At 43.5% G+C, this 27,211-nt stretch overlaps 1 protein-coding gene across 1 annotated transcript; it reads right to left on the bottom strand.

Annotated features, from left to right (window-relative positions):
* Positions 1 to 386: 386 nt before the first annotated feature.
* On the bottom strand, positions 387 to 22,899 carry RAB14 (RAB14, member RAS oncogene family). The gene is made up of 8 exons (XM_060757368.2): positions 22,636 to 22,899; positions 11,973 to 12,031; positions 11,759 to 11,812; positions 10,208 to 10,385; positions 9,903 to 9,969; positions 7,478 to 7,565; positions 6,568 to 6,598; positions 387 to 3,596 (listed from the first exon to the last, which is right to left on the bottom strand). The coding sequence occupies exons 2-8, from the start codon at positions 12,022 to 12,024 to the stop codon at positions 3,419 to 3,421; spliced, it is 648 nt and encodes a 215-aa protein (XP_060613351.1). The 5' UTR covers positions 12,025 to 12,031; positions 22,636 to 22,899; the 3' UTR covers positions 387 to 3,418.
* Between the last annotated feature and the right edge of the window lie 4,312 nt (positions 22,900 to 27,211).

Below are 27,211 nucleotides of genomic sequence, written 5' to 3'. Positions count from 1 at the left end.
CCCTCCCTCATTGCACCTGCGAAGGAGGTGGGAGCGTGAGCAGGGCCTCACCATTTCCACTTGCCTCTTTCTCTCACCCTGGACCTTCCACAGATATATAAACCTCACTTGCCTAGTTTCCAACAGACCCCTCAACCTCTGATGATGCCTGCCATAGATATGGGTGAAATGTCAGGAGAGAATGCTTCTGGAATATGGCCAGACAGCCCAGAAACCTCACAGCAACCCAGTGATTCTTGCCTTTGACAACACAGGAACAGAACATTTTCACATTCTGTTACTATTTCCATATAATAATAATAATAATAATAATAATAATAATAATAATTTGTATGTATAGTTTCGCCCCCTGGAAGTGTACATCTCCAAAGAACGACTCTTGTCCCTTGTATCTAGATATAGGTACTTTATTTACAAATATTTAGATAATAGCATTGTTACATTAAATGATGAGTACAGCAGCCCAAATTAGTCCTGTCACAGAAACAAAAGACCAACCGAATCTTTAAGTTTTGGGGAACACGAGGAAATAGGGGAGGGGGAGGGGGTATTGCACCGCCAGGAAGTTGCCGGAAGCGACGGCCTTTTGCCCAAACTGAACGTCAACAACGGCTCGTGGTCCCTGGGCAAATCATCATCATCATCATAAAAAAAAACACCCCGCCTGGTGCAATTGAAATTCAGAAGCTGCAGTTTTGTGTAACACTCACCTATGATAAGAATCCTAGATCGAAGGAAAAGAAACCTAACCAGAGCCAAAGGAAGAAAAAAAAGGGGGGGAACACACACCAAGAAGGGACAGTGCACAGGTTACCAAAACACTATAATATATAATCATTTTGCACATTCCAGTTTTGGCTTTTATTTAACATCGACTGTACAAATATGCTGGTTGATCGTCCTTTTAACATATTGGAACACGGCCTTGCTTTTAGTGTCTTGACAAGGATTGTTTATTTACTGTATTACTAAGTTCAGGACATGCTCGTCTTGCCCCCATCATGCTTAATAACAATTTGTTGCCCTCTTTTTTTTCAAAAAAAGGGGGACGGGCCGAGATGTGGCTTCAACCTGACAGGTCTGTATGTAGGAGGAATAGGAGGAAGTGAAGCCCATTCGCTGCTGTAGTGTCAAACGCCACAAATATAAGCCTGAAATCTTATATAGAGCAGGTGTGGGCAAACTTTCTAACTTGGTGGCCGGATGCTAGCACTCCCTGCTAGGAGGACTGGTTGCCCAGTGATGGAAGGAAGGAAAGAGGGAAGGAATGAAGGACAAAAGGGTGGAAGGGAGCGGTGGTTAAATTGAAGGAAGGATAAAAGAAGGAGAAAAGGGGAGGGGGGGGAGGACAAAAGGATAGAAAGGAGAAAGAGGGATGGAAGGGAGAGAGAGAGAGGTAAGGAGGAATGAAAAGAAGGAAAGACAAAAGGGAATGGAGGGAGGGAAGAAAGAAGGAAAGATTGAAGGAAAGAAGTAGAAAGGAAGGGGGAAGGAAAAAGAAGAAAGGCAGGAAGGGAAGAATAAAGGAAAGACAGAAAGATGAAAGGGAAGGAAGGAAAAGGGGGAAAGAGAAAGAAAAAAGAAGAAAGGAAGGATGGAAGGGAAAGAGAGAAGGAAAGACAAAAGGGAAAGAAGAAAGGAAAAATAGATAAGGAAGGACGAAAGGGTGGAACGGAAGGATGGAAGGAGAAAGAGACAGAAGGGAGAGAAAAAGGAGAAAGGCAGGAAGAGAAGGATGGAAGGAAGGGAGGGATAAAGGAAAGACAGAAAGACAAAAGGGAAGGGGGGAAGGGGGGAAGGGAGGAGGAAGAAAAAAGAGAAGGAATAAAGGAAGAGAAGGAAAGACAAAAGGGAAAGAGAGAAGGAAAAATAGGGAAGGAAGGACGAAAGGGTGGAAGGAGAAAGAGAGACAGAAGGGAGAGAGGCAAGAAGGAAGGAAAGACAAAAGGGAAGGAAGGAAGGAGAAAGAAAGGGAAGGAGGAAAGAAAAAGAAGAAAGGCAGGAAGAGAGGGATGGAAGGAAGGGAAGGATAAAGGAAAGATGAAAGGGAAGAAAGGAGAAAGGGGAAGGGAAGGAGGAAGGAAAAAAAGAAGGAAGAAAGGAAGAGAGGGATGGAAAGGAAGGATAAAGGAAAGAAGAAAAGACAAAAGGGAAAGAAGGAAGGATGAAAGGGTGGAACGGAAGGATGGAAGGAGAAAGAGGGACAGAAGTGAGGGAGGTAAGAAGGAAGGAAAGACAAAAGGGAAGGAAGGAGAAAGAGGGAAGGATGGAAGGACAAAAGGGTGGAAGGGAATAGAGGGAGGGAGGAAGAGGGAAGGGAGGAAGGAATGAAGGACGAAATGGGGGAAGGAGAGGGGAAGGAGGGAGGAAAGAGGGAAGGAAGGAAGAATAGGATGGTGAGAGAGGAGGGCCTAAGAGGAGTACAAGGGGCTGCATCCGGGCCTGGGTTTGCCCATACCTGTTATAGGGGGTGCAATGAAGGAAACAGTTTTCCATAAAACCGTTAAGATGTGCCGTTATCATAGAGCCCAGCCTTCCTATGCTATAATAAGGCAGGAAAAGGGAAGCTGGGTGCAATGCAAGGAAAAGTGGGGGGGGGGGGTGCAGCATCGATTGCACAAGATCAATGGAAAACGGCAACAGGTTGGATGGAGACGAAGGGGCAGAGCATGAGTTTGGATAAATCTAGAATTTTCCATGGCAGTCACTCATTTTCATTAAAATCATACACTGTGTTAGCTAGGTTTCCTTCGAAACATATACATGTTTATGTTTAAGTGTTTTTTAAAAAAAGGAAGAGGCAGCGTCAAGCTACGGAGCATGAGGCCAAGATGGAGGGAGAAAGGTCCCCCAATAATTCCCCATACTCGGGCAAAATCATCCCGTTCAACCCTTCAAGCCGTCTCACAGCAAAATCCTTTGAAAAGGGACCGATTCGGAGCAGTGACCGATGGGGAAGAAAGGCAGAAGCTAATGAAGTTAAACCTTACGAGAGAAAGAGAGACCGAGAGGAAGCAGAAGAAGAGTAAAAATCGTGAGGTCCAGCATCCAGTGCTCTGGGTTTTGTTTTGTTTTGTTAAGAAATCATGAATTGGTGACATCTATTCACAAGGACAAACATGGGTGGGAGGGAAGGGAGGGGGGAGGCATTAAAGACTTCTAGATTTACCATGCAGGGAGAGGATATGACTCTACTTGCCTTTGATAACCTGATTACATCTAAGTTTCTCTTATTTGTTTACGTATTTATATTTGTTTTGTTTGTTTTGTTTTTAGCAGTTTAGTACTGTATTATAAACTGTCGCCTCAGGAGTTTTTGATTAAACCCGGTAAAGATGTACAGAGGGGGGAAAACCGAAGCCGAGGGGCTCCTAACAGAGGTGAAAGGTCAGGAAACGGAGCCGAGGGATGGAGGTCACTAGCATCCGCAGCCTTCTCTCTGGGGCTGGGGTTCGCTGGTTAGCCGTCCGCCCTGAGGGGCTGAGGGCTTGTGCTGGACGCCCGACTCAGCCGCGTTGAGGTCCAGGCTCCCGTCCTGGATGTTCTGGTAGATCTTCTTGGCCGCCTCCAGGAAGGCGTCCTCGACGTTCTCCCCCCTGGGGCGGAAAGGAAAGGAAGGAGGAGCAGTGAGCAACATCCATGCAGAATAGATGGGGGAGCAATACTTTAGGGCAGGGGTCCTCAAACTTTTTAAACTGTCGGAGGGCCAGTGTGGTGAAGGAGAGAGACTATTTCCTTATTAAAAAACCTCTTTGCTGCCTTATACTGATTCAGTTTCTTCTTTTATATTGGCTGGGACTTTCTGTGTGCTGTTAAACCTTTGTGCTTTATGTCACAGGCAATGAAACACTCTTGTATATAACCAAGTAACGCAGTTTTATTTATAACTTCTGGCTTCAAAGCTTGTGGTTACATTTGTGTTTCGTTGCAATCTTGAGGCTTACAGTCAGCATCATTTACTTGGTTTACTTTTCTGAATAAACTTTCAATGTTTCACATTCACAAACATGTTACTTGCTTTACACACTCTTGGCTGAATTATATTCCGACTCAGGCAACACTAGCCTTCTTTATGTTCCTTAAAACTCGAGCTCTATTTAACTAACTGCTTCTCTATATCAGAAGTCTTTAACACATCTTCATAACTGCTTATTTCTATCAGGCACTCAAAAACCAACTCTCCTCTTCACACACAGATTCCTAACTGTCATTTTCAAACTCTCTCACTCTAACTGCCTCTTTCAGAACCTTGGCTCCACCCCTTTGGAATGTTCAGCTCTCTCTCTCTCCAAATGTCATTTTGGACCTACGCTAATCTGCATATGACCAACAGGCTTCACATATGCAAATGAATCCTATGTCTGCTGTTGCTACCCTGTCTGTACCTATTCTTCCCTATCTGCCACATGTAAACATAGAGCTATACACCAAAACTTTAACATAGAGTAGCAATTTCACTACAGCCAGATTATAATTTGAAAAAAATATGAATTAATTCCTGTGCACACTTTCCATATCTTATTTGTAGTGCAAAAAACTTTAAAACAATACAATGATTAAAATGAAGAACTTTAACAAATATAAACATTAGTATTTCAATGGGAAGTGTGGGTCTGCTGTTGGCTGATAAGATAGGATTGTTGTTGTTGTTATTGTGTGCTTTCAAGTCATTTCAGACAGATTGACCCTGAGTGGGGGCCAGGTAAATGACTTTGGAGCCCCCGGGCATTAGTTTGAGGACCCCTGCACTAGAGACTGGGTTACATGACCAAACAGTCCAGAAAACTCACAGCAACTCAGTGATTCTGGCCATGAAAGCCTTCGACCACACAACACTCAGAGAAGCTCAAGAGTGAGAATAGACCCCACACTGCCGTGCAAGGCTACACCATGAAAGTGCCAACAAAAGAGAATAAAATAACTTTATCGGGGTTATTGGGGTTGTCACTACCTCTGAGGATGCTTGCCATAGATGCAGGCGAAACGTCAGGAGAGAATGCCTCTAGAACACGGTCATATAGCCCAAAAAACCCTACAAAAACCCATTTTATCGGGGTTGCTGTGAGTTTTCCGGGCTGCATGCCCATGTTACAGAGTCAATACCGGGTCCTTTTGGTGATCTCCTCTTGAAGAGAAGACCCCCTTTTGGACCGTCAGCTGACCCTCCCGGTTTCGCTGTTCCCTCTACATCAATCCGTAAAGGGAAGAGAGCTAAGCTTTACCCGATCAGCTCCAACGCTCACACACCTTTGCAGAGCTCTAGTGTGTGCAACTCTCCGCCATCTTCATGCACCCGGAAGTCCGGGTTATCACTACCTCTGAGGATGCTTGCCATAGATGCAGGCGAAACGTCAGGAGAGAATGCCTCTAGAACATGGCCATATAGCCCAAAAAAACCTACAACAACCCAGTTTATCGGGGTTGCTGTGAGTTTTCCGGGCTGCATGCCCATGTTACAGAACATGGAACATGGCCATACAGCCTAGAAAACTCACAACAACCCAGTGATTCCAGCCATCAAAGCCTTCCACAATACACTGAAACGGAGGGGGCTTATGGACAAAGTAAAAAGGTAAAGAAAAATATACAGAATAGAATCAAGACCATTTTTATGATCAAACAAATAAATATATATGTAACTGAAAGGGAAAAATGGATAGGTCTAAGTAGATAAGTATAGCGATGGAAAGGATAGAAAAGCCGAAATCAACCGAAAAGTCATAAGACTTAATATAGAAATGTACAAATATATGAAAAATTGTAATTGTTAGAATTTATCTGCATCACCAAATTAAGTTATATACAAAAGAAAAGAAAGAACCTCGCTTGACCTGAAAGGCCATTGTATCACATATAAACACTACCTTCTGCATCCACTACACAAAACACAACCACGTCCCTAGTTTTCACTTGCTCAACAATTTCTACTCCATACAACAGCACTGTCAGAACAAAAAGACCTTAAATCAGAAGTCAACGCAATGCCTCATTTCGAACTGTTGCAATTTTCTCCAGAGTTGGGACTGGAATGTCAACTCCGCCTCGCAATCCCTGGCCCTCCATTTGTCAAAACCACTTACTCCTTAACACAAAAAAGCACAGGACGCATCCCCTGAGCGGCCACATATTGTGAGGTATAATATTCAGGCAGAAGTAACTCTGAGATGAAAATCATCCTTCGCTAAGCCCTCAGCACTGAGATTACTTAATATTTCCATAAATATTTAAGAAGCAAAGGTCAGACACAGGAAGCTGGCCTGAAGAGAGGAAAACCCGGCAGCCAAATGAATTTCAATGGATCAGGGATAATGGGAAAAGATGTTGAGATCAGTGAGCTAAAACTCCAAAAGAATGGAACACTTTTGTATACACTGAGATTTTCCAACGATTTCCAAGTATCGTTGGAAAACCAGGAACGTGCAAATGCATCCAATCGACCCAATATTCCACAGACCAAAGGAATGATACACAGAAGTGACAAGGACTAAAAAAGGCAGTTGTAAAGACTATTCTGTCAACAGATTCAACTCAATAAAGTCATCCTTATACAGAGATTACATCACTTACGTTTTTGCACTGGCTTCGAGAAACAGCAACCCTGTTTGAAAACAAAAGGAAATATTAGCAAGGTTAGAAATCCCACGTACATAACCCAAGTAAAAAAAGTAGCACAATTAAAGCCCTTCGACATATGCCAACAACTCTGCAAATTGGAAGCCCTGCCACCTAGGCTTTATGGACTCCTAAAAATCCGTAAGTACTCCACCCCACTCAGACCCATCATGAGTGCCACCAGATCCCCCACATACGATTTGGCAAAATTTTTGGCCACACAGTTACAAACCCATATTGTGCTCACTACGCACTACAACAAGGACTCAACCCACCTCATTGAAAATATCAGCAAGCTCAAACTCAACACCAACGACAAACTGATCCGCTTTGATGTGGTGTCTCTATTTACCAAGGTCCAGGTAGCAGACATCATTGCACCAATCAACCAGAATTTCCCAGAAGACATCACAGTCGTGTTTCACCATTGCCTCACCACAAGCTACTTCCAGTGAGACAATAAATTCTATGAGCAGAAAGATGGAGTAGCCATGGGGAGTTCTCTCAGCCCAGTCAGCGAACACCTCCCAACATAGGATTTCCAGGCTTTGAAATTGCAAGCCCATTCAATGCTAATCAAAGTGGCCAACTGCAACATTCACAGTTGCCTCAAACAGACAAAGAGTTCTTTCTTCCACCCTGGACTTTATTCCAGAGGTATATAAACCCCTGACCTTACAATCTGTGAGGATGCCTGCCATAAATATGGGCGAAACATCAGGAAAAAATGCTTCTGGAACATGGCCATTCAGCCTGGAAAGCTCACAACAACTCACATACCTCCCCTTTATGAAGAAGAGCCCCCATTTAGTTGTATGGCAAACTGCGGTTGGTTCTTCTCTTTTCTGCCATTGCCAACACTCACCATTTTCCTCAGCAAACTGCTTGGCTTCTTCGTACGTCACATCCCGCTGGGCCTCCAGGTCTGCTTTGTTTCCTATAAGAATGATCACCTGTTCCCAAGACAAGACACAGGGTTTCACATCACATGGAAAGACTCATTGTGAAATAATTCAGAAAGAGGAAGCCAGCTTGGCTGGCAAGAAGTATGCCTGCAAAGACCAGATCCAACTGAACTGGCACAGAATGTGTACAATTTGCTCTTAAATGCCACAGAGGAGGCAAGGGAAAGCCCAACAGCACAGATAGAAGTCATTTCCTGGAAGTGAACTTTGTTTAATGGTTATCAAAGAGTAAGGGGAAAGTCTCAGTATGAATAAAGTTGCATAGACTGTGCCTTGGAGAGCATATCTGAAGAACACAAACTAGCTGAAGCTACTTAGAACTAACACAATTGCAGTCCAGAATCTCAACACCTCCCCATTTCAGATGCAAAGTTGTAAGACCGAGATAAGTTAGGAGCTTATTTGATTTAATTGACAAAGGCCATTTTAAAAGCATTGAGGGTAGAGGTTAAAACAGGGATGGGCAAACTAAGGCCCGTGGGCCACATACGGCCCGTCAGAGGCTTTCCTCCAACCCTCTTTTTCCCCTCTCTCCCTTCCGCATAAGGCCATTGGGGCCCACCACTGCGTCCTTATGTCGGAAGGACTGGAGAAGTAGGAGACGCCCGGCAGGGAGAAACTCATCTTCCTCTCCCCTCCTCTCGGCACAAGGAACTGCCTACAGCTGGGTCGCTGTGCCAAGAGGAGAGGCATAGCAGGAAGGTGCGGGGCTTCTACCAGCCACACGCCTCCTCCCCTCTCAGCACAGCGGCCCAACCGGGTTGCTGTGCCGAGGAGAAACCCGGCCTGGCGGGAAGGGCTTCTATCTCTCCTCTCGACACAGTGCCTTCCTCTCCTCCCCTCAGCACAGCGACCAAGCTGGGTTGTTGTGCTGCGAGGGGAGAAGACGAGCAACCCGGCCCAGCAGGAAGGTGTGCAGCTGAAAGAAGTTCTTCTATCAGCCTTGCACTTTCCTCTCTTCTCGCCACAACAACCCAGCTAGGTTGCTGTGCCAAGAGGAGAGGCCTGGCCTGGCCTGACAGGAAGGCCTGACGGGAGCCATGCACCTTCCTCTCCTCTTGCACAGCGACACAGCTGGGTTGCTGTGCCAAGAGGGGCAGGCCAGCCCAGCGGGGAAGCGTGTGGTCAGCCTTTCACCTTCCTCTCCTCCCCTCTAGACACAGCAACCAAGCTGGGTTGCTGTCCCAGGAGGAGAGGAGTGGCCCAGCCCAGTGGGAAGGTGCGCGGCTGAAAGAAGCCCTTCTATCAGCCTTGCACCTTTCTTTCCTCCCCTCTCAGCACAGAGACTCAGCTGGATTGCTGTGCCGAGAGAAGAAGAGAAGCCTGGCCCGGCAGGAACGTGAGGAGCTGATAGAAGGCCTTTGCAGGGCTTCTACCAGCCTTACACCTTCCTCTCTTCTCCAGCCACACATGACCCCCCCTCCCCCCAATGCACTAAGTGTCTCAACTTCCTTCCATATCAACTAATAATAATAAAAAAACTTTATTTGTATCCTGCTAACATCTCCCCAAGGGACTCAGTGCGGCTTACATGAGGCCAAGCCCGCAGTACATCAATAAAATGAAGGCAATATTTATTTATTTATTTATTTATTTATTTATTTCTTACTGTGCTTATATACCGCCGTTTCTCAGCCTAAATCGGCGACTCAACGCGGTTTACAACACAAATAACAAAATAACACAATAATCAATACAAAAACAGTAAAATAAATCTCATAAACAAAAATAAACAATAAACAATAACATACAAGCATTTAAAAAACCTATGACCGGGCCAAATGTAATAATTTAAACAGACCTCACTACCTCTGAGGATGCTTGCCATAGATGCAGGCGAAACATCAGGAGAGAATGCCTCTAGACCATGGCCATATAGCCCGAAAAAACCTACAACAACCCAGTGATTCCGGCCATGAAAGCCTTCGACAATACATTAATAATTTAAAATTTATAAAAACAATGCTGGGCATGAACAAGGTAGGGTATAACTAGGATAGGGTTTTCAAAGAAAGATGAGGGCGCGCAGGCAATCCTAAATCAATGTTAAAGTGCATTTGAGAACATATTGCTAACAACATGCTTCTATACAACTAGTGGCTTAAAAAGGGATCCAATACTGTCATATTGAATGTATTCCCACTGGAAAAATAAAGAAAGGTCAGGCAAACAACAACTAATTTAACTATGTAAGACTATGATTTTTGTTCCTGAGTTATACAATGTCATTTCTTAATTGGCTCTATCATAACAACATGGAAAAAGTTTATTAAACTGCAAAAACCTCAACTTGTAATGCAATTATTCTTAAATAGCCAAACTCACAGTATTTGGATTAGTTAGGTTCCTTGCATCTGTCAGCCAACTGCTTAGATGATTATACGTGCTTCTTCTGCAAGAGAGAGAGAGAGAAATATGACAACTTACTATTTCAACAGTTTCCACTCCAAGTAATATGTCAGCTTATACCTTGTTGCATCAAGGAGACGTAATTGCAGAGAACATAAGGCAATGGTCTTTCCTCCCCCAAACAGGCAGCCAAGCTGAGTGACTGCCAGAAGGTTTGGCCGCTCTGGGAATGGGGGAATGTGTAAAAAAGCCATCCTAACATGGAAAGAGGCCTTACTTACCTAGTAATATCGTAGACCATAAGCGCCCCTGCTGCTCCTCTGTAGTAGCTCCGTGTGACAGCCCGGAATCGCTCTTGTCCTGCCGTATCCCAGATCTGCAGCTTAATTTTTTGGCCACTAACTTCAATTATTCTTGTACCAAACTCAACACCAATTGTATGGGGACAATCCGCCATAACTATCGCCAGAGAGAGGGAGAGATAGAGAGGGAGAGAGAGTCATATGACCAAGTGCTTCTAGTAAAGACTTGATGGAGATACCAAGGCCTCACAACTTTAAGCGTACAATCCTAGTAAATTAAAAAAAGAAAAAGTAATATCGTATATATTTGAAGATAAACCAATTTTTTCAACCCTTTTTTGAGCTGAAAAAGCCTCCCTTGGCTTATAATGGGGTCAAGGCCAGACAGCAGAGCCTGGAAGCCATTGCTTGCAATATATGATATATTTATCTCTCCTCTTATCTCCCTTAACAGTGTGCTTTCTTTTCCAATCAAAAAGAAGGGAAGGAGTGAAAGGAGATATACTCCGTGTCCTCCTTGTTTATATGGCTCTCTTTCAAACTCACCCAATTTCCTGACTTTTTTCTGTGTATTTAAATGTATTAACTTTATATGTGCATTTTTGTTCTCTTAATTATCTATATCTAGATATGAATATAGATATATAGGGCTTGCAAATATTACCGGGGGGGGGGGGGGGGAGATGCACACACAAATATATATAGACATGGCTAGATAGATATGAAAATAGATATATAGGGTGTGCAAATATTACAGGGGGGAAATGCACACACAAATGTATATAGACATGTCTAGATAGATATAAACATAGATATATAGGTATATAGGGCTTGCAAATATTGCAGGAGGGAAATGCACATATATAGAGAGAATCTGTCAAAGTTTCAGGGAGAAATGCATATGTGAAATTAATATATATAATTATAGATCTATATCTAGCTGCATTGTTTATATAGGCATTGAATGTTTGCCTGTTACTATGTTGGAAATCTGCCTGAGTCCCCATGGGGAGATAGGGCGGGATAAAAATGAAGTTCTGTTATTATTATTAATATTATTATTAGGTTATTGTTGATACCATATTGTTTTGGTTGAGCCTACTTTTCCACTTACAGAGCTAGTTTACTGTTTTCTTTGAAATACAGTAAATATTCAAAAACATTCAACCTACTGATGCTTCAATTAATGTCATGTTATTGATATATATTTTTATTTTGAAATTTACCAGTAGCTGTTGCCTTTCCCACCGTCAACAAATTTTCCCAGTTTTTTGTGGCTTATATTCAGGTCAGTTTATACATCACTTTTTGAACTAACCCCCCTACATTCTCTAGCAAGCTATGGGCTGTACTACAAATGTAAAATACATCAAATTTTGACTAATAACCACTTGCTAACCATTTTCCCTCTCTGCTTTGCTATCAAGTCATAGAATGGAAGAAGCCTAAATCAATCTATTTGTGTTGGGATGAAAAAACAAACCCACATTCAAAATTACTAGCATTACTAAGCATTGCAAACATACTTACATTTCTTTTCTGTAAACTGGTGGAGCAAGCAGGACTTTCCTACACCCATGTCCCCTATTAAAAGGTAAGAAGTGAGGGAAAAGGAAGTTAGGTCTTCGGAAATTACTCGAAACTATTCCCAGTGCCATATTTGACATGATATCAACTACAGAGACCAACTATGAGATAATACAGAATTTTCATTTCTTAAAAGGTGGAATATAGTTTGACTTACCGATAATGATGTACTTAAAAATGTAGGAATAGTTGTAAGGTGCAGTCGCCATTGTGGCACTAGAGAGGAGAAAAGAAGACAGGGTTAATACACTCCAAACCCTTGCTATAGACTCCCAAATAAAATTTCATTCACAAGTGATGGCTAGTAGCATAATAGGTTTAAGAGAAAATGATCTATAAAACTATAATGGGAAACTAAACAGACTACGGCAATGCGTGCTACGTGGGGCTGCCTTTGAAGACTGTTCAGAAGCTACAAATGGTCCAACGGGTAGCAACCAGATTGCTCACTGGGACAGCATACAGCATACAACCCCTCTGTTACGTCAGCTCCACTGGGTACCAATCTGCTACTAAACAGTTCTGGCCCAGCTTACCTGTCTGAACAGATCTCTCCCTATGAACCATCTCGGAGCTTAAGAACATCTGAGGAGGCCCTGCTTTCGGTCCTGCCTCCCTCACAGGCCTGATTGGCAGAGACGAGAGGCAGGGCCTCCTCAGTGGTAGCCCTCAGCTGTGGAACTCCCTAGGGATATTAGATCAACCCCTCTCTCCTGATCTTCCACAAGAGAGTGAAAACGTAGCTTTGTGACTAAGCCTTGTGGAAGAATCTGCAATGACCATTGGAACGGCCTGGATTACACTGGATTACACTCGTGAATTATGTGTTTAGCTCTGAATGTATAGTTTTTAAATGTTTTAATTGTTTTAGTGTACTTTCTAATTCTATTTTAATATTTATTTTAATATTTATTTAAATGTACATTGTGTTTTAAGGCATCGAATCATTGCCTGTGTGTAAAGCTGCCTTGAGTCCCCTCTGGGGTGAGAAAGGCTGGGTAGAGATGTCGTAAATAAATAAATAAATTGAATTCAATAGTTCCTTAACTCACTGTTAATCCAGTTGACATTCCGTATCCATTGATTCAATTATCCATGCTTTGAAAAAACTCCTCTCCCCAAAAGTAAAAAAATAAAGAGGGAGTCCCTTCCTTACAACTCTATGATTCTCAATCTGAAGACGTAACAGGCCTTTTTTTTTTTTTTTGGATTTTTTTTGCTAAAACTGGGCAAAAATAAATCAGGAAGTTTCTCAGAAAATGCAATCTTAGCAAAAAAAAAAAAAAGGCAAAATGGCACAGCTCTTTTTGTGCCACTCACTCGCCTTTCTGCTTTTCTGGACCGCTGCTATTCCCAGATAACTGGTTCAGAGAGCAAAGGTGGACCTTGATCAGCCGTGAAAGGGAAGATTATGTAGAGCATCATACAACATTAGGCCAAGGACTGCATGAAACCAGATGTTCCCCACATTAAGTGTAAGAAATTACGGAAGGTTATCTTTTGCAGTCAAAATCGGCTCAGTTTACAATGGCTAGCAGACAGTAAGAAGCTATGGGAAAACTAGTTTTCGTATCATCTCTTCCTATTTGAATGAAGCCTGCAATACTGTGAATTGATGAGATTTCTGGAGCATTGCAGCGCACCCAAATACCTGGGAATCACTCTGGACCATACTGTGACCTACAAGAAGCACTGCCTGAACATCAAGCAAAAAGTGGGTGCTAGAAACAATATCATATGAAAGCTGACTGGGACAACCTGGGGATCACAACCAGACACAGTGAAGACATCTACCCTTGCGCTATGCTACTCTGCTGCTGAGTATGCATGCCAAGTGTGGAACACATCTCACCACTCTAAAGCAGTGAATGTGGCTCTGATTATTATTATTATTATTATTATTATTAACTTTATTTGTACCCCGCTAGCATCTCCCGAAGGACTCGATGCGGCTTACACGGGCCGAAGCCTCAAATACAATACAATAGAAAACATAACACAACAATAAACAAAGCAAATCAGAACAATTAAGCAAAATAACCACAATGACAATACATCAAGACACTATTAAAACTGGTTCGGCCAGCGCAATGGGGTACAGGGTTAAAAGTGCTGAGATGGCAGGAGGAACGTAAGATTAAAAGTGCGGTGTGCAGCAACAATAGTTGTGCTAAAGTGCATCTAGGATGGGGATTCCTAATCTGCGAAGGCACATCGGAACAGCCAAGTTTTTAGGTTCCTTCTGAAAACTGCTAGAGTAGGGGCCTGACGAAGCTCTTTGGAAGGGCATTCCAAAGTCAGGGGGCCGCCACAGAGAAGGCCCTGTCCCGTGTCCCCACCAAGCGCGCTTGCGACGTAGGTGGAATCACGAGCAGGGCCTCCCCAGGTGACCGGAGTGAGCGTGTGGGTTCGTAGATAGAGATGCGGTCACACAGGTAGGGAGACATGCCGCATTATCACGGGGTGTCTGCGCCCTACATCACTGGAGAAATTACACTGCTTAGCCGGTATTGCACCACCTGACATCCGCCGGGAAGTAGCAGCCAATAGTGAAAGGACCAAGGCAGTGATATCTCCAGCTCATCCCTTGTTTGGGTATCAGCCAGCATGTCAACGACTTAAATCAAGAAATAGTTTTCTAATATCTACAGAGAGACTAGCTGGAACACCCCAGCAAGCGAGAGTCCAAAAGTGGCAGGCTCAAACCCAGAACCTCAACCAATGGCTGATACCAAATGAGAGACTCCCTCCTGGGCACACAGAAAACTGGGCGACTTGGAAGGCGCTGAACAGACTGCACTCTGGCACCACGAGATGCAGAACCAACCTTAAGAAATGGGGCTACGAAGTGGAATCCACAACATGCGAGTGTGGAGAAGAGCAAACAACTGACCACCTGCTGCGATGCACCCTCCCTGAGCCCTGCCACATGCACAATGGAGGACCTTCTTGCGGCAACATCAGAGGCACTCCAAGTGGCCAGATACTGGTCAAAGGACATTTAATCAACTACCAAGCTTGCAAACTTTGTGTTTTATCTGTTTGTTTGTTTGTTTTGTTTAGAATGTAATACAAATGTCTGGTTGCTCCTGACACGATAAATAAATAAATAAATGAGGTTTCTGGAAAGGTATTGGTTGGGGAATTCCAGGCATGAAACAATCAGGGTCAGCAAACACCTCCCAACATAGGATTCCCAAGCTTTAAAGTTGCAAGGCCATTCAATGCTAATCAAGGTGGCCAATTGCAACATTCACATTTGCCTCAAGCGAACAAGAGTTCTTTCTCCCACCCGGGACATTCCACAGATATATATAAACCTGACTTGCCTAGTTTCCAACAAACCTCACAACCTCTGATATAGGTGAAACATCAGGAGAGAATGCTTCTGGAACATAGCCATACAGTCCAGAAAACTCACAGCAACCCATTTCTAAAAGTCTTGGTATTATTGGGCCATGAGCTGCAGAGAAGATCCCAAAAAAGATGAGTAAGCATTCACCACAGTCTTCTGGATTCGCTCAACACACTTCTCTTTTCTTATCCCTTCACATAACGTTTTTAAATGTGGGAAGAGAAAGGGGGAGAGGGAAGTAAACCTCTTGCCATGCTCAATGCATTGTGCTGCATTCCCCCCACATTGGCTTTCTAGATCTCCATGTTTTATTCAGAGACTCTCTCTCTCTCTGCTGGAGAGCAGCTTCCCAGGGAAACTCAGCCTGTCACCTGGAGTATAAACAATGGCAGTTTTCAAACCCAAAAGAAGATTTTGAATTACGCCGGACTAAATTCCCCAAAGAGGGCTGCTTATAATCCTCCTGAGAAGCACAATTGTGTTCAGATTTGCAAAGGATTTGGAAATCCTTAGAAAGAGAAGTCTTTAAACTCACACAGACATAAATGCTTGAGATCTTGAGTACTGAATCATGCAAAGTCCCAATTTCCCAGGTACGGGGTTATTTTCGAAATTTCCTGCAAAGCGTACAAGGATGTACTAGCAGTGCCCAATTGTCAACTATTACATGTCAATCACTATGGATCCCACTGTCATTTTAGAAAGATGATGATGATAATAATAATAATAATAATAATAATAATAATACTGAATCACACAGTCCTAGACACTTGGGAAGTGTCCGACGTGTGATCCAATACAACAGCCAGCAGAGTGTCTGCTGTGGACTCATCTTGTTGTGTTTCAAATAATAATATATAATAATAATAATTATTATTATTAATAATAATAATAATCTTTATTTATACCCTGCCACCATCTCCCCAAGGGACTCGGAGTAGCTTACATGAGGCCAAGTCCAGCAACACATCAGTAAAACAAAAAGCTATAAACAAAAAAACAATAAATACAATACAATTAATATAAATCACATATAAACAATAAACAATAACACATAAGGATTTAAAAACCTATGAGCGGGCCAAATGCTGGGCATGAACGAGATAGGATATATCTGGTATAGGGTTTTAAGAGAGATGAGGGAGCGCAGTCAATCCTAAACCAGTATTAAAGTGCATTCTGAGGACATATTGCTGGGAATTTTCCTTATTCTGGGAAGGCACGCTGGAACAGCCATGTTTTCAGGCTCCTCCTAAACACTGCCAATGTTGGGGCATGCCTGATGTCCTTGGGAAGTGAGCTCCAGAGTCGGGGGGCCACCACTGAGAAGGCCCTCTCCCTTGTCCCCACCAATCACGCCTGCAAAGGAGGCGAGAGCGCAAGCAGGGCCTCTCCAGATGATCGAAGACACAGAAATGCGGTCTCAAAGGTCTACGTGGCTTCTGATTCTCTTACAGTTCATTCATCTTCACTAGCTTCTTCATTTTGCAATTCTTTTTTGTCATTCCTTATTCTCTGAAATTATTCCTTGGGGGGGAAAAACTTCAGCTAAGGAACACAAGACATACACTGTTCCATCACCTGATCAACATAAACACTATACTACAACAACAGCACTGTTTTAAGTCTACACGCGATGGGCCGGCTGTATTTATGAATGACATTATTTCAGGCCAACTCCATACTAGGCACATTTCATGCCATTTGGCTTTGTTTACTCTTTCCAACAGTCATTCACAACACATATACGAGTGAAACCACCAGACAAAATGCTCTTGTTCTAAAAAGTACTGCTGAAACCCAAGAGACGGGATGGAATTAATGGTTCAGGGTGATAACCTGAGGCACTGTTTCTCAACCTTCCTAATGCGGCAACCCCTTAATACAGTTAGAATCATAGAGTTGGAAGAGACCTCATGGGCCATCCAGTCCAACCCCATTCTGACAAGAAGCAGGAAAATTGCATTCAAAGCAACCCTGACTGATGGCCATCCAGCCTCTGTTTAAAAGCTTCCAAAGAAGCCTTCACCACACTCCGGGGCAGAGAGTCCCACTGCTGAACAGATCTCACAGTCAGGAAGTTCTTCCTAATGTTCAGATGGAATCTCCTTTCTTGTAGTTTGAAGCCATTGTTCCATTGTGTCCTAGTCTCCAGGGAAGCAGAAAACAAGCTTGCTCCCTCCTCCCTATGGCTTCCTCATGTTGTGCTGACCCCCAACCTTAAAATTATTTTCATTGCTACTACATAACTATAATTTTGCTACTGTTATGAATTGTAATGTAAATATCTGATATGTCGGATGTATTTTCATTTACTGGACCAAATTTGGCACAAATACCCAATACACCCAAATCTGGATACTGGTGGAGTTGGGGAGGGATTGATTTCGTCATTTGGGAATTGTAGTTACTGGGATGTATAGTTCACCTACAATCAAACAGCATTTTGAATCCCACCAACAAGAGAACTGGGCCAAACTTCCCACTCAGAACCCAACAGAAAATACTGTTTCCTGATCGTCTCTGGCGAACCTATTTCCTCAGATTCAGTACAAACTGATAGGTATAAAACACATTTGTGCAGTTGTGGGATAGAATGGAATAGGCTCCAAAAGCATGGCTACTTCTTTGGAAATGCACACATGATGTATTGATGTATTGCTATTAATGCATAACGAACTTCCAGTACACACAGTTGTGCAAGCGCTTCTTTTGCAATACTAACTGCAGTGGCATAACCATGTTCCCCTGACCTCAGAATGTATCATACCATGTATGAAGCATACTACAGTATGGCTTCCTGCAGCGTTTATTGATCACCTGCATAAGAGGGTAGAGTGGCCACAAAGAGTGCTGTCTCTCAGACACACCTCAGCAACACCTCACAGAGGCGTGTTCCATTGAACTGGTACAGAGTAGGCTAGAAACCTGTATACAAAGCAGACAAGCCTGTATTGCACCTGTATCCCAACAATCTACAGGGATCAAGGAAAACTGCTTAACACCCAAGCCAAGAAATCACAAGCATATAGACAATTTCAAAAGGATGGAGGAAACCATGAAAAAACAAAAACAAAATCTGGCTACCAGTATTTAAAAAACTCTAAAATCAGGACAGTAAATAAAGAGCAACACTCAAAGCAGAGAGGAATTCCTGACATGAAACAATCAGGGCAAGCTAACACCTCCCAATAAATGATTCCCCTAGACAGGAAGCAGCCAAGTTTTGAAGCTGTAAGGCCATTCAATGCTAATCAAGGTGGCCAATGGCAACATGCACACTTTCCTCAAGCAGGCAAGAGTTCTTTCTCCCACCCTGGATATTCCACAGATATATAAACCTCGCTTGCCTAGTTTCCAACAAACCTCACAACCTCTGAGGATGCCTGGCATAGATGAAGGTGAAAAGTCAGGAGTGAATGCTTCTGGAACATGGCCAGACAGCCCGGAAAACTCATCGCAACCCTTTGGGCCTCTTCTTTCAGATTCCGCAAATTCTAAATGCTGAGTCTTTGTGAATGAAACCACAGATCATATATGTATGTGTATATGTGTGTATGTATGTGTACATGTATGAAAGGTTTTAATGAGATGCAGTGTCGTTCTCCCGATACATTTCATTACTACAATTTATGTACATGTTCATATTTCCTATAGATTGTAAGTAAAGCAGAATGACAGTATGGCGAAATGATGCATATTGAAGAAGTGTAGATGAAGAGCTCTGGTATGGATGTATCCTATGCAAGAGAGAAGCTGAAAGCATCACCTTTCATAAGTCTACTCTGTGCATTTTTAATACCATGTTTACCACTGTTTACTGCTTTGAGTCTGTTTAAGAAGCAAGAAAGGGCAGTATGTGAACTATTAATAATTATTATTATACTATGTGACTATTATTTTTATTCCTGGGTTATCAATGTCATTTCCTTATTGGTTCTATCATAAAAACATAGAAAATGTTTATTAAACTGCCAAAAACTTTGTTTTTGCAAGAAGGAAAAATAGCAATGAATTTCCCCATCAAGTCTCAACCAATTCAACTGAGTTTGCAGCCACAAAAACCTAGTTTCAAAGTAAGTACTGCACAATTAAACAAGAAATAACACTTTCAAACCAGGAACAGAACATTTATCACATTGGTTACATTGTGTAATAATAATAACATCATAATATGATCAAATATTATAATAAGTATATGGGAATATATTATAATAATATACCACACTTACTCGATTCTAATGCTCACCTATTTTGGCTAAATTACCTTCCCAAAATTAGAGTGCGCATTAGATTCTTGTAATATGGCAAATACTTTTTTGGGTTGCAGAGTTTTGAAAATTGACGTGCACATTGGATTTGATGGCACAGTAGACTCGAATCAACATGGTAACAATGTAATATAATAAAATATATAATATTATGGCAATATAATATTCCTGTATTCCTTTATTTATCATCAATCCACTGCTTTGGGCTTCACGCAAATCTACAATTTGTCAAACTATATGATCCTGCACTACTCTTCAATTTCTGGCCAAATAGCTTACATCTGGATAATATTTTGACTTTGGCATTTTAGCAATTTAAATTTTGACCAGTGACATTTGGGTTGTTAGTCTTTGTGATCCCATGTCCTTATATTATTATAACTTAATATAATAAAATACTATTATAATATATAATACTATGGTAACATAATAATATTGTAGTAATAACTAATAATAACTAATAATTGATGAAGTAGACTTAATTCTAAGGAAGCTTCTGCTACCAACTTCTTCCTCTCAAGGTACATCAACACAGTAGAATGAATGCAGCTGCATTGTGGGATTCTGGGAGTTGTACTTCAGCAAGGTACTCTTTGGCCCAGAAGGGCAAAGGTCTTGCAAAACTACAACTCTCAGAGGGGCAGTCAAAGTGGCACCAAAGCACGTTAACTATACAGTGTGGATGCCTTCCTCAAGTTCACAGGGTGCTTCAAGATCCCTTTGAGAACTGATGTTATTCCAGTCTTTGAATCAAGGAACATTAAAGGATCAACAACAGTCTTTGGGCCCTTCCACACAGCCATATAACCCAGAATATCAAGGCACATAACCTACAATATCTGCTTTGAACTGGGTTATCTGTGTCCATAGCGCCATATAATCTAGTTCAATGTGGGTTTTATACAGCATTGTGAAAGGGGCTTGAGGGCTCTTCTACACAGCCATATAACCCAGAATATCCAGGCAAATAATCCATAATATCTGCTTTGAACTGGGTTATCTGAGTCCACACTGCCAGATAATCCAGTTTAATGCGGATTTTATACAGATGAGTGAAAGGGGCTTCAGGCCCTTCCACACAGCCCTATATCCCATAATATAGGGTTATCTGAGTGTGAGATTTTCTGCCTTGATATTCTGAGATATAGGCTGTGCGGAAGGACCCTCAGATAACCCAGTTCAAAGCAGATATTGTGGGATTTTCTGCCTTGATATACTGGGTTATAAGGCTGTGTGGAAGGGCCCTCAGATAACCCAATTCAAAGCAGATATTCTGGAATATAGGCTGTGTGGAAGAGCCCTCAAATAACCCAGTTTAAAGCAGATATTGTGGGATTTCTGCCTTGATGTTCTGGGATACAGAGCTGTGTGGAAGGACCGGATTTCTGCCTTGATATACTGGGTTATATGGCTGTGTGGATGGTCCTTCACATAACCCAATTCAAAGGAGATATTGTGGATTTTCTGCCTTGATATTCTGGAATATAGGGCTGTGTGGAAGGGTCCTAAGATAACCCAGTTCAAAGCAGATATTGTGGGATATTCCGCCTTGGTATTCTGGGTTATATGGCTGTGTGGAAGGGTCCACAGATAACCCAGTTCAAAGCAGATATTGGGGGATTTCTCTCTTGATATTCTGCGATATAGGGCTGTGTGGAAGGGCCTTCAGATAACCCAGTTCAAAGCAGATATTGTGGGATTTTCTACTTTGATATACTGGGATATTCTGCCTTGACATTCTGGGTTATAAGGTTGTGTGGAAGGTCCATCAGATAACCCAGTTCAAAGCAGATATTGTGGGATATTCTACTTTGATATACTGGGATATTCTGCCTTGACATTCTGGGTTATAAGGTTGTGTGGAAGGTCCATCAGATAACCCAGTTCAAAGCAGATATTGTGGGATATTCTACTTTGATATACTGGGATATTCTGCCTTGACATTCTGGGTTATAAGGTTGTGTGGAAGGGCCTTCAGATAACCCAGTTCAAAGCAGATATTGTGGGATTTTCTACTTTGATATACTGGGATATTCTGCCGACATTCTGGGTTATAAGGTTGTGTGGAAGGGCCATCAGATAGCCCAGTTCAAAGCAGACATTGTGGTATTTCTGCCTTGATATTTTGAGTTATATGGTTGTGTGGAAGGGCCATCAGATAACCCAGTTCAAAGCAGACATTGTGGGATTTTCTGCCTTGATATTCTGGGATATAGGACTGTGTGGAAGGACCCTCAAATAACCCAGTTCAAAGCAGACATTGTGGGATTTTCTGCGATATAGGGCTGTGTGGAAGGGCCATCAGATAACCCAGTTCAAAGCAGATATTCTGGCATATAGGGATGTGTGGGAGGACCCTTAGCTAACCCAATTCAAAGCAGATATCTTGGAATTTCTGCCTTGATGTTCTGGGATATAGGCTGTGTGGATGGGCCCACAAATAACCCAGTTCAAAGAGATATTGTGGGATTTTCCGCCTTGATATTCTGGGATATAGGGCTGTGTGGAAGGACCAGATTTATGCCTTGATATACTGGGTTATATGGCTGTGTGGAAAGTCCTTCACATAACCCAATTCAAAGCAGATATTGTGGATTTTCTGCCTTGATATACTGGGTTATAGGGCTGTGTTGAAGGGCCATCAGATAACCCAATTCAAAGCTGATATTGTGTGATTTTCTGCCTTGATATTCTGGGATATAGGTCTGTGTGGAAGGACCCTCAGATAACCCAGTTCAAAGCAGATATTGTGGAATTTCTGGCTTGATATTCTGGGTATATGGTTGTGTGGATGGGCCATCAGATAACCCAGTTCAAAGCAGATATTGTGGGATTTTCTGCCTTGATATACCTGGTTATATGGCTGTGTGGAAGGGCCCTTGATTACTTGAGTCCACACTGCCATATAACCCAGTTCAATGTGGATGCTACACAGCTGTGTGGAAGGGGGTTTCCAGTCAAGGAACACGAAAGGATCCCTCTCCCGTGTGTCATCGCATGCCTGTGTCCTTAATGGCATAGCCCAGCAGAGGCAGGCGGGGGTGGGAGGCTTCGGCGAGGCCTAGGCCTGGAAGGCCAAACAGCAAGAGGCCTCTGGCGGAATGGGCGGGGCCAAAGGGACCCCCGCCCCGTTGCCAAGCAACGCCACAAGGGCAGCAGCAGCTAGGCCTCAGGCCTCGGCCTCGATTTCTCACCCGGGTCCGAAGGAATGGCGGTGACTGGGCAGCTTGGCTCCGCTTTGCGACGGCGACCGGCCTCTCCCCTTCTCGCTCCTCCCTTTGGGAAACCAGCCAGCCTCCTCTTTCTCCTTCTCTTAACTCTTCTCGCGCTGAGTTTCCCCCTTTCCGGCCGCCACTTCCAGGTTTTTCTCCCCCTCACAGAGACACACACAGACTTTATCCAAGATGGCGGCTGCCCCCCTCACACAGGTTTCCCCGCCCACTTCTGGGAGGGAGGGGCCGGAGCGGCGAGAGAGCGCCCGCCTCCCAAATGGGAAGGGGTCAAGATTTGAAGCGGGCGGAACGCGAGAAACAAGAAAAGTGGGAAAGGAGGCGGGGCTGAAGGGTGATTGGCACCGGAGGGGGGAGGGGCCAAGGAGGGTGTTGTTGTCAAGGGGTGTGGCATGCAGAGGGGTTTCTCTCTTTTTGAGGCTGGAGTGCGCCTGCGCAGAATTCGTGGGACCTCTATGCGGAAGGGCGGGGGGGCAGGCCGGAGAGTGCATTCAAAGCGCATGCGCCTTAGAGGAAGGGGAGAAAAGAAGTGGTCTCGCGGCGAGCAGGGCTCCAAACATCGCGAGATCTTAAAGCGGGCGGGCTTTACAAATGTCTGTCAGCGGAAGCCGACCAATAGGGTTCCAGAATAGAAAAAAGTCTCCACCCACCTTTTTAGTCTTTTGTGTTTTGAGCACATTGGAAGGGGAATTGCAACATAAAATGATATAAAATAATATATTTATGTATTTATATGCATATAACAATATATTAAATTATTAGCATAGTACAATATCAGTATTATATATTTCTATATTGCACTGTACCATTATATTCTAATATTATTAGTAATATTACATGTAATATAAATATATAATCATAATATCACATTATTAGTAGTAGTATTATATTGTAGTACATTATAATATAACTATATTATATTATTATATTATATTATTAGCACAGGAGACCTCTGCCATACAATATATTATATTATTAGCATAGTACAATATCAGTATTATATATTTCTATATTTCAGTATACCATTAAATTGTAATATTATTAGTAATATTACATGTAATATAAATATATAATTATAATATCATATTATTAGTAGCAGCAGCATTATATTGTACTACATTATAATATAAATATATGTATTTATATTATATTACATTATATAATAATATATTATATTGTATTATTAGTACAGGAGACCTCTGCCATACAATATATTATATTATTAGCATAGTACAATATCAGTATTATATATTTCTATATTGCACTGTACCATTATATTCTAATATTATTAGTAATATAGTCCAGTCATCCCTGACTGGACTGCCGCGTCCAGTGGGGTCACCACCCTGCGGCCAAAAAAGAAAAATGAACTTCGGTACGTGGAACGTACGGACTCTGATGGACAACAGTGGCAGTGAACGCCCCGAACGCAGAACTGCCATCATTGCAAGGGAGCTGGGACGCTTCAACATCGACATAGCAGCCCTTCAGGAGACCCGGAGAGCAGGAGAGGGACAGCTGAAGGAAGAAAAAGGAGGCTACACCTTCTTCTGGAAAGGACTGCCCGAAAAAGACCAAAGAATGCACGGAGTTGGCTTCGCCATCAGAAATGATCTGATGAAACATCTGTCCGAAGCACCCACTGGCATCAACGAACGACTCTCAACCCTCCGAATCGATCTTGCCAAAAACCAACGGGCAACCATCATAAGTGCCTATGCACCAACACTAGATGCTGACGAAGACATCAAGGAGAAATTCTACTGTCAGCTGGACACCGTCCTATCGGGGATACCTAAGGAGGACAAAATCATCCTCCTGGGGGACTTCAATGCAAGAGTCGGGCAAGACTTCGACCTGTGGCCAGGGACCATTGGAAAAGACGGGGTTGGAAACAGCAATTCAAATGGCATCCTGCTTCTCACCAAATGTGCGGAGCACAACCTTGTCATCACCAACACGCTCTTCCGCCAGAAAAACAAGTTCAAGACATCATGGAAGCACCCCCGGTCAAAGCATTGGCACCTCTTAGACTATGTAATCACACGCGCCAGAGACCGCCGTGACGTGCTCCTCACAAGAGCCATGATAGGTGCTGACGACTGCTGGACTGACCACAGGCTAATTCGATCCTCGATGGCTATCAAGATCGCCCCCAAGCGCAGACTTCAAGGAAGGAAGACAAGGCGCAAAATGAACACCCAAGCCCTTCAGGAGCCCTCCAGACGAGCCCATCTCCAAACAGCACTCAAGGACCATCTACCCACAGAACACCCCGAAAATGTTGAGGAACATTGGAACAAACTGAAGACCTCCATCATCCAAGCCTGCGAAGAAACTATTGGATACCAAGCCAAGAAACATCAAGACTGGTTTGATGAAAATGACATCGAGATCCAACAGCTAATTGACAAGAAAAGGAAAGCCTTCCAAGCATGGCAGAGAGACATCAACTGTGCTGCTAAGAAAAAGATCTATGCTAGTGCAAAAGCTGAGGCCCAAAGAAGGACAAGAGAACTCAAGAACATCTGGTGGACAAAGAAGGCCGAAGAAATCCAACACCTGGCAGATACCCATAATGCTCAGGGATTCTTCAAAGCCACAAAGGTCATCTATGGGCCAAGAAACCATGGCATACAGCCTCTACGCTCATCAGATGGAACCAAACTCCTGAAGGACCAAAACTCAATTGCACTACGTTGGAAAGAACACTACCAAAGCCTCCTGAACCGCAGCTCCAATGTGGCCGAAGAGGTCCTCTCACAAATCCCACAACAACAAACCAGGGATGAGCTTGCAGCACTGCCTAGTTTGGAAGAAGTCAGCAATGCCATCAGCCAACAGAAGAATAACAAAGCCAGTGGACCAGATGGGATCCCTGCTGAAATCTTTAAAGAGGGAGGACCTGAGCTAACACACCAACTCCACCAGCTCATAGAAAAAGTGTGGGTGACCGAGAAAATACCGGCAGATTTCAAGGACGCCACCATCATCACCCTCTTCAAAAAAGGGGAAAGAACAGACTGCGGAAACTATCGAGGTATCTCCCTTCTAACCTCCGCTGGGAAAATCCTCGCAAGAATCCTTGCAAACCGCCTTCTGCCCCTCTCAGAAGACACCCTCCCAGAATCCCAGAACGGCTTCCGCCCCTCCAGAGGAACCGTGGACATGATCTTCACTGCACAACAACTCCAAGAAAAATGCAGGGAACAAAACCAACCCCTGTACATGGCATTCATCGACCTTGCAAAGGCATTTGACACAGTGAATCGCAGCGCTCTCTGGACCATCCTCCACAAAATCGGGTGCCCTAACAAATTTGTGAACATCCTGCGGCTCCTCCATGATGACATGATGGCAACAGTTTTGGACAGCAGTGGCTCCCAAAGTGACCCATTTAAGGTGGAATCCGGTGTCAAACAGGGATGTGTTATCGCCCCAACTCTATTCTCCATCTTCATCGCTATGATACTTCACCTTGTTGATGGGAAGCTTCCCACCGGAGTGGAAATAATCTATCGGACAGATGGCAAGCTATTCAACCTCAGCAGACTGAAAGCCAAAACCAAGGTTACAACAACATCTGTTATAGAACTCCAGTATGCTGATGACAATGTCATCTGTGCGCATTCAGAAGAAGATCTACAAGCCACTCTAAACACCTTCGCAGAAGCATACGAGAAGCTCGGCCTGTCACTGAACAGTGAGAAAACCAAGGTGCTGTTCCAGCAGTCACAAGCCAATCCCTCTCCAATGCCAGTAATACAGCTTAATGGTGTAACATTAGAAAATGTCGACCATTTCCGCTACCTTGGCAGCCACCTCTCCACCAAAGTCAACATCGACGCCGAAATACAACACCGCCTGAGCTCTGCAAGTGCAGCATTTTCCAGAATGAAGCAGAGAGTGTTTGAGGACCGGGACATCCGTAGGGAGACCAAGGTGCTTGTCTATAAAGCCATTGTCCTCCCAACCCTGCTCTATGCCTGTGAGACGTGGACAGTCTACAGACGTCATATGCAACTCCTGGAACGATTCCATCAGCGCTGCCTCCGGAAAATCCTGCAAATCTCCTGGGAAGACAAGCGGACAAACGTCAGTGTGCTGGAAGAAGCAAAGACCACCAGCATTGAAGCGATGGTCCTCCAACATCAACTCCGCTGGGCCGGCCACATTATCCGGATGCCTGACCACCGTCTCCCAAAGCAGTTGCTTTACTCCGAACTTAAGAACGGAAAATGGAATGTTGGTGGACAGGAAAAGAGATTTAAAGATGGGCTGAAAGCCAACCTTAAAAACTCTGGCATAGACACTGAGAACTGGGAAGCCCTGGCCCTTGAGCGCTCCAGCTGGAGGACAGCTGTGACCAGCAGTGCTGCAGAATTCGAGGAGGCACGAGTGGAGGGTGAAAGAGAGAAACGTGCCAGGAGGAAGGCGCGTCAAGCCAACCCCGACCGGGAACGCCTTCCACCTGGAAACCAATGCCCTCACTGCGGAAGAAGATGCAGAGCAAGAATAGGGCTCCACAGCCACATACGGA

Source organism: Anolis sagrei, chromosome 11 (assembly GCF_037176765.1).
Source record: "Anolis sagrei isolate rAnoSag1 chromosome 11, rAnoSag1.mat, whole genome shotgun sequence".
NCBI lineage: Eukaryota > Metazoa > Chordata > Lepidosauria > Squamata > Dactyloidae > Anolis > Anolis sagrei.
The sequence above is the reverse complement of the archived record's forward strand: the minus strand, read 5'-3'. Positions and strand labels throughout refer to the sequence as shown.